This window comes from Priapulus caudatus, unplaced genomic scaffold (genome assembly GCF_000485595.1).
Source record: "Priapulus caudatus unplaced genomic scaffold, Priapulus_caudatus-5.0.1 Scaffold623, whole genome shotgun sequence".
Classification (NCBI taxonomy): domain Eukaryota; kingdom Metazoa; phylum Priapulida; class Priapulimorpha; order Priapulimorphida; family Priapulidae; genus Priapulus; species Priapulus caudatus.
In genome coordinates this window covers 60,955-69,335 of record NW_014577684.1, presented here as the reverse complement: position 1 = coordinate 69,335, position 8,381 = coordinate 60,955, and the positions used below count along the sequence as shown (strand labels likewise).

Sequence of the window (8,381 nt, the reverse complement as noted above, 5' to 3'; positions counted from 1 at the left end):
GTCTCTCCTCCCTCTCTCCCTCTCCCTCTGCATCTCCCTCTCCCCCTCACTCCCTCTCTCTCTTTCCCTCTCCCTCTTCTCCTCTCTCCCTCTCTCCCTCTCCCTCTGCATCTCCCTCTCCCCCTCACTCCCTCTCTCTCTTTCCCTCTCCCTCTTCTCCTCTCTCCCTCTCTCCCTCTCCCTCTGCATCTCCCTCTCCCCCTCACTCCCTCTCTCTCTTTCCCTCTCCCTCTTCTCCTCTCTCCCTCTCTCCCTCTCCCTCTGCATCTCCCTCTCCCCCTCACTCCCTCTCTCTCTTTCCCTCTCCCTCTTCTCCTCTCTCCCTCTCTCCCTCTCCTTCTGTATCTCCCTCTCCCGCTCACTCTCTCTCTCTCTCTCCCTCTCCTCCTCTCTCCCGCTCTCTCTCCCTCTCTCTCTTGCTCTCACTCCCTCTCCCCTCGTTCTCGTTCTCTTTTCATTTCTCCCCCGCTTACACTGCCTGATTATATTGGACCCTCTGAGTCTGTCTCCCGCTGCACTCTCCCCCTCCTCGTCGATTCATCTAGCAACTCTACCTTGTGTTTGTATCATACCTGTCCGACTTTATGCTATCCACCACTGCCTCCAATCTCCCAAATTACATGAATATTTGATGTCGCCTGGAAACAAAAAGCCGGGTGCCAAGGCGATGGCATAATATACGTTATTAAAGCCCAATCTGGTGGCGTGCATAATTCATTAACTAACTCGGAATTGTCAGGTAATTAGACTGGCTCTGAGGTGATGAATTGCTAGCATATGGCCGCGTGCATGGCATATGGTTGCGCTCGCTGCCCGGCACGCACGCACGCACGCACGCACGCACGCACGCACGCCGGTAGTCCACGCTGGTTTACGCAGGCATCCACCTGTAATGCAGTCATGCGGAGAGCGATGTGCGTTCTCCCCGCTCTCCCGCTCTCCCGCCCCTCCCGCCTCCCTGTGTTACGGCGGGCGGCCGGGTCGGTCAGTGATCAATGGTAGCGTTGTCGTGTGGCAGGATATTCGGGTCGTTGTTGCAGCGCACGCGGGCAGGGGGGACATTGCCATGCATGCGAGCGCGTGGGTCGAAGCGTGACACGACAGCCATGTCTGTCACACCTTGACGATATCGTGGGGCGTTCGTGCGTTCGTGCGCGTGGGGCGTTCCTGCGTCCGTGCGCGTGGGGTGTGCGTGCGTCTGGGCGCGTGGGGTGTGCGTGCGTCTGGGCGCGTGGGGTGTGCGTGTACGTGTATGTGCGCGCGTGGGTGTGTGTGTGTGTACGTGTGCGTGCGCGCGTGTGTGCGTTTGTGGGCGTTTCCGTGTGCACGCGCGCGCGCGTGTGTGTGTGTGTGTGTGCGTGTGCGTGTGCGTGTGCGTGTGCGTGCACGTGTGAACATGTGCGTGTGCGTAGACGTCTGCATGCACTTGCGTGAGTGTGCGTGCGCGTGGAAGTGTGCGTCTGCATACACGTGCAGGAGTGTGCGTGCGCGTGCGGGTGCGCGTGTACCTATTAGCATTGCGCAAGCACTCGTGTGTGCTCACTAATTATGCTTCACGCTCGCTGGCTTCCGTCGCTTGTTGTAATTACGAATGGTTCACAAGTCGGTAGCAGCAGGTGTCTGTGGGCTGCTGGCTACTTACTAGTGGAATCGGGCACGTTTTCTACTCTTATCTTATTCATTAATCTCTGTTCACTGTCAGTCTCGGTTTTCGAGTTCTGCGATTCGCGGGTTGAGAGTGAAGGGAGAGCGCCGTGAAATATTTAGTCTTCGTGGTTTGTTCTAGTTGTGAGTTTCATTTTGATTCGTGATTTGGAGTAGCACTTTTAAAAACGTCGTCTTCTGCGAGGCGTTGCTTCAACTTTAATGTGTTTTTTTTTATACATCGATGTTGAAGGTGTTTCTGAGGAGAATCGAGGATCTTATAATCGGGTATTCCGCCGGTGTTTGCTTCTAGTCGTGGTTCTACATGATATTAGCGGGACAGTGGGTAAGGGCGGGGAAGGGCTAGTGTAGACAGTTTTGTGATTTGATGCCTTGCAGGTGTTTCTTTCTAGACTTGAGTTTACTTTGATTTGCGGATCGGTGGGTGGGCGCTGTAAAATATATGCGCGTGTAGTTCTAACCGTAGACGGGGTTTCGTCTTTCGGTGAATGAATCCCCGAGCGTTCATGGATGCTGAACGAGCGAGAGGCGAGTTGAGGGCGCGATTATCGTGTTCCATCGGGATGCCGGCGACCCTGCGAGTGGCAATTGGTTTCTGTTTGTTGGCACTATCCGCCGCTGTTGTCTCCGCAGCCAGTGAATGCCGCCGGCGGTCTCTTTGATGTCGTGTAATCACCCTTCTTTTGTCGGAGAGCGCTTTGCGAGAGCCACCGCAAAGACGCGAGGTCCGCCCGCCTCATTTTTTCGCCACGCCGAAAAGCTATCATCTTCTGTCGCCTGATATAACCCGGCAAGCAATCATTCTAGATTCGTGTGTCAACATCGTGGGGGGAGGGAAGGGATACGCGGTGTTACTGCGTCCCATCAATCATTTAAATCGCGGGCGTGAAGGCGCACCCACAGTCGTCGTCTGTGTCGCTCTGTGTGCGGGCACGGGCCGAGACTCCGCCCAGGGACCGCATCTTTGAGCACGGCGCGGGAGGCTGCGAGCTAGGGGGGGGGGGGCGCTGTCAGAAACATCGTAGAGTTGATGCTAAAGTTTATGCTGAGATAGCGCTTACGACTAATGTTCATGAGTTCACGGGAAAACGTATGATAACAGGAACTTCATAATTTGATGTCACAAGACAAGTGCCAAGTTTGATTTGATCACAAAACTCAAATTAATACACGTATATTGTACATCACAGCAATCTGTGTATATTATGATGGTTAACCACATATAAATAATATCTGATGTAAAAAAAAACCACACGCTCGTGAATTTATTCTGCACAGTAACACAATAGGCGAGCGTCATGACTAATCAAAATATCCAAAACAAGAGAATAAACGCGACTTGTATACGTTTGCTTTGGTACACGATCGGTAGATAAGTAGTGTTTCTGACGTGTTTTACTAATTAATATAAAATATTAAATCACTATAATTCAAATTGCAATTCTTTGTGTAGTTGTGTTATTTTCATCTCAGTCATAACGTTACAAGAAGGTCTAGGATCTCGTAATGTGAACTTCACGATGTTTCTGTCAACGGTCTACAAGTCAAAGTTAATGTTAAGACTAATGTTAAGACTAATTTTGTTTCTGACAATGGGCCCCTGGTAAGGCTACCCGCTGGTGTGGGTAAGCGCTTTAAAACCCCGCTGTAAGTGATTGTTTTAAACCTTGCTGATCATTTTACCCCGAAAACGTAAAACTTTTAGATGAATGCAGAAATGTAGATTTTGTAGATGGTCTACGAGTCAAAGTTAACGTTAAGACTAATGTTAAGACTAACGTTAAGAATAATGTTAAGACTAACGTTAAGACTAATGTTAAGACTAATGTTAAGACTAATGTCAAGACTAACGTTAAGACTAACGTTAAGAATAATGTTAAAGCTAATGTTAAGACTAATTTTGCTTCTGACAACGGGTCCCAAACAGCCGCATCTTTGAGCCTGACGGAGGCGGTGGCGGCGGCGGCGGCGGTTTGCTGAAATGATGTGTACGCAACTGCGTATCTGCATATCTGCGCCTAACAAAGGTGTCACTACGCACGACTTAAATGTTACGTTTATAACCGTAGCAACAGACCTCAGATGAGCCCAGACACTCTGCGGCTCTTGTTGTTATTAACTATTTATTCACAATTTATTCACAATTCAATTTATTTTTAATAATTAATCAGAAATTATTGTGTTCGCTAACTGCGAGTAGTGAAATCACTGCAGTTGGTGAATTATCAGATCTTTGGAAGGTGGCAATTAACGGTGGTAGCCCTGGCTTAACAGGCGAAAGGATGCATCTTCTTTCTTCCCATACCTGCCGTTTCTACCATCCTGAGTCGTCCTTGAAACAGCCAAGCTGCGCTGTCACTGAATGCTTATGTTATGATTTGTAACCAGGTATTGTGTCACACTGATCGATGTCATCCTATTGTCGCGTGTGGCCAAACTAAGCCATCGTCACAACGGTCATCAGTGTCAACAGCTGTCAACACTCGTGTTGTCATCTGCTTAGTAAAGACTCTCAACTCAAAGCTTTCGAACGATTGTCGCATGGTCTTGTACTCGCTCGATGTGATTATACCATTGGTGTGCGTGGAATTGTTGGCAATGTTTATTATTAGGTTATCATTCTACACACCTCGCATTTCAGTTGAATGTAATAGGAGCTTCATCTTATTTGTTTGGGGAACTGGTTTATCATTAATATTGTTTTAAGGTGGCAGGGTGGGAGGCATGGACGGGACTCGTTGACTAGGTCATGAGGAGGTCACATAGTGACCAGAAGATCTCACGACGGCTCCTGTGAGGCAACTATTGCAAAGTCGTTAGGAGCTGACTGACCGGCAGTGACCGTTGGTGACCAGCAGTGACCGTTGGTGACGAGCAGTGACTGTTGGTGACTCGTGTGCGTGCGTACGTGTGTGCGCACGTGTGTTAGAATGAAGAAAATATCTGCATGTACGTGTACGTGCAAGTCTGTTGGGACTTGGTCGTGCATGCGTGCGTGCGAGCGTGCGTGCGTGCGTGCGTGCGTGCGTGCGTGCGTGCGTGCGTGCGTGCGTGCGTGCGTGTGTGCGTGCGTGTGCGTGTGTGTGCTATTGGTAGTGTGCACAGCGGCGTGTAGCTACATTTTTTTGTAACTGATATATATGATATATAATTCAGCTTTTTCGTTTTATGATAATGAGTTAGCATGACTGAATTTCTTCCTGCAATAGTCCTTGACAAGTCTAACTCTGCTAAGTGGCAACCTTCTCCATGTCTTTGTTCAATAAATAATCGTATACTTTTAAATATTCCTCCGATTTTACCAGCTCGCATAGTTCGCACAGCTGTGTGTAGCTACATGTGTGAACAACATAGTAATGGTTATAAAAATATAGTAGGGTGTTCATTAGAATGATGACCGCTGTTCACACACACAGGTACAACATGGATCCATCTTGGTCTGAGACAGGAGACAGGTATCTCCTCAAGTTGTTCCGCGATTACCTGTTCCATCAGGTACGGGAGGACGGCACTCCGTGGATAGACATGGCCCACATTGTGCAGTGCATTAACAAGGTTAGTGAAGTCTCTAACGTTGTTGCTGCCACAGTTACTGTTCACAGTGCACCACATGAACTTCCATCCCTCTAACCTTTCCCGTGGCCCTGTTTGTTCCACGGATCCATCATTTGTTCATATTCGTCAAGCTCGTTAGGACATTTCTTCGTCATCGATGTGAATCTGTCAAGCCCCCACTGACTCGCCCACTAAACGCCATCACTACATGTCACAGTCACAGGACATTTATGTTTGTCCTCCCCTTCTCACCAGTCCTTTTTTCGTCACCTTTCATGTACTAGTCCCGAATAATCGTTAGCTTTTCCTCCTCCCACATAACTGTTCATCTCTCCAGTGTCTCCTACTCATCATTGGTGTTCATCCGTCAATCTCACTCTATGCTCCTGTGTGTACATCATCTTGCCCAATAAACAATACGTTGCAAGTTACAGGACGTCTTGCATTGCATCACCTTTCTAGATTATAGGTGAATTTCTACTCGTGGATTAATGAAACCGAAGGTTAAACAATGGTTTAGTGATGGTGCTTGACAGTTTATGTCATATTGAATGTTACCATATCAAATGTCACCCAATCAAACCTTACCTTGTCAAACCTTACCTTGTCAAACCTTACCTTGTCAAACCTTACGGTATCAAACCTTACCGTAACAAATGTTACCATGGCAACGTTGGGAGTGAGGGCTTCGCGATTCATCGTTTATGTTTTCGTCTTCTCGGTGCGCAGCTGGACGCCGGCGTTCCGGAGAAGGTGCAGCTGATGTCTCGTGACGAACAGAACATCCTCGTCGTCAGCTACGCCGACCTCAAGCACTGCGTCGAGACGTCGTACAGCGAACTGCTGCATCCCGTCGGAGCTCCGCATCTCAACGCTCAGCTGCCGCCGCCCGGCCCGCCCCCGAGTTAGTGCGGAGGTCAGAGGTCGCGTCGGCGATCGACGGTCGCAGCTGGCAGCCTCCGATGACGACGAAACGATCCTCTCGTGTCAAAGGTCGGTTTGGTGGTCAAAGGTCACCGATGGTGGTGTTGGTTGGCTGGACGACCGGCTCTTGTGTCAAAGGTCTCATCAGGGGTGAAAGGTTGCGGGCGGCGATCGCGGGTGAATTTCATGAAACTACGTGTGTAACATTTTGTGTGGTGAAACGTGAGTAGTTCTATACGGAAGGTTTAACCGTAAAAAGACGTGTGTTGCTGCTGCTGCGCTAGCGTGATAGATCGCATAAATGACTGCGCTACTACGTGGATGTATGCAATGCGATCGGTTTCAGCGATTGCAGTTTCCTTCACGAGACCAGACGAGCTGCTATTGGGGGCCATTAAGTTTATAGCAAGATCTGTAGATACCCAGTAACGTCTAGTCGGGGGGGCTTGGGGTCCATGATTGCTAGTGACGCCGGTATTACGTACGCCTCATCAGCATTAACGATACGATACGTGCATTTGAGGAGGGAGGGGGGCGGTATTATCTCCGTGGTGCTTTGCGCTTGTGAGCGATGTCACTTGCTACATGTCGCACTGTTTGCATCGGGCCAGCGAAAACTTCAACTTTAAAGTCGTTGCCCGTATCTGCTAGTTAATGCTCATTTTCGAAGTTCGCGTACGTATGTGGGATTACGTGTTCGCTGAGCTTCCATGTCGTACTTCGCCTAACGATTAACTAGGTATGACAACGATGTTAGTTGTTACGACAATGATGTTAGTTGCTATGACAACCGTGTTACTTGCTGTCAATACCGGGGCACGTCGGGACGCGGTATATTACGTCATGAATCATTTAATCAATCCGTTATATTCGCGGCCGTTGCATGCGCACGGCGCTGATAAAGGGTGAATATGGAACTCTCTGCAGCCGATAGCATCCATCGCCGCGCTCCCTTTTCACGTGGCAGATTGCATACGCAATTCTTTGAAGTATCGAAAATTAACGTGCGCGATATCGCGTGCAATATTTATCGCGTTCGGAAAATTATTGATGACGCCAAATGAACTTATAGCCCGTGCGCGCGCTCCGACGACGACGACGACGACGACGACGATTCGAGGGGTGTGACGTCACGGCTGTTAGGATGCGGCGACGGAGCACGCAGCTTCCCGCTCGCTAGAAGATGCGACGCTGGCTCTGCCGCGAGTTGCGCGCGCCATGGTCGGAGATGCGCTAACGGAGCGTGCGGCCTCACATACACACACACGCACGCACGCACGCACGCACGCACACACACACACACACACACACACACACACGAATGTAGGAGCTTGCAGCCTCTGCCAGCGTGCTAAGGGATGCTCCAGTCATGCAGGCTGCGGAAAGTTCGCTCGAAATGTAGCGTGTATGTGTCCTCTTCGTTTACGCTCGCAAGCGGTTCCTATAACAGGTTTTCAAAGGACAACACACAAACCAACAGGAAGCAAATGGGTTTCGTCGTTCGTCTACGCGTTTTGAGTTTTTATATTTTCTCATCCGTGCGGTTTATTCTCCTTCGCGTCGGTGGTTCAGCTGTGTTGTGTTTTGGGCACTCATCCCTCACTATCTAGTATCGTTTCTTCATCCTCCATGCATATAAACTAGCGGTGGTGTCACAATGCTACGCTCTATATGCCCGCCCCCTCCTAACCTAGTCCCTGTTCCAGATTGTTGCCCCCATCCCTCCACGAACATGTCCCTTTGTCTATATAGCTATTACCCACAGAAATGTATAGATAGTCTATATATAAAATTATATATATAGTATAATATATCTATCCACGCCACACGCATGCTTCGCTGTCTCGCTCCCTCGTCTCTCTGCAGTTTCTTTTCTCTACTAGATATAATCGTTACCACACTAAAGCTGTGATCTTAAATACATATTGACGCTCATTAACATCCATGCATAATGCACCTCATAATATCGTCTCGTACTTTTTGAAAGCAACGGTCACGTGACCCGGCAATGATTTGCTGACTGGCCCTTAGGTTGTGTCACCCTATGTAACCTCTCACTGAAACGAAGCGTTGACCGCCTAATTAATGTAGCATTACTCGCTAGTCTAAATATTGCTCGCCTTCTTGGCGTATGATGAATTTTTAAAACCCCGATACCTGTAGCCAACATGTAGCCATGAACACCCACAGAGAGAATACAAGGGTTACTGTGTGCGTGCGCGTATGCGATTTTATAT

The 8,381-nt window shown here is 49.1% G+C and overlaps 1 protein-coding gene across 1 annotated transcript in view; it reads left to right on the top strand.

The window, feature by feature from the left end:
- Positions 1-6,948, top strand: part of LOC106812227 (PAB-dependent poly(A)-specific ribonuclease subunit PAN3-like) — a 26,979-nt gene extending 20,031 nt beyond the window's left edge. The window contains exons 15-17 of the mRNA XM_014816058.1: positions 2,991-3,006; positions 5,040-5,220; positions 5,950-6,948. Coding sequence (XP_014671544.1) covers positions 2,991-3,006; positions 5,040-5,220; positions 5,950-6,129 — 377 coding nt within the window. The 3' untranslated portion in view covers positions 6,130-6,948. The remainder of the gene's footprint in view (positions 1-2,990; positions 3,007-5,039; positions 5,221-5,949) is intronic.
- Positions 6,949-8,381: the final 1,433 nt, after the last annotated feature.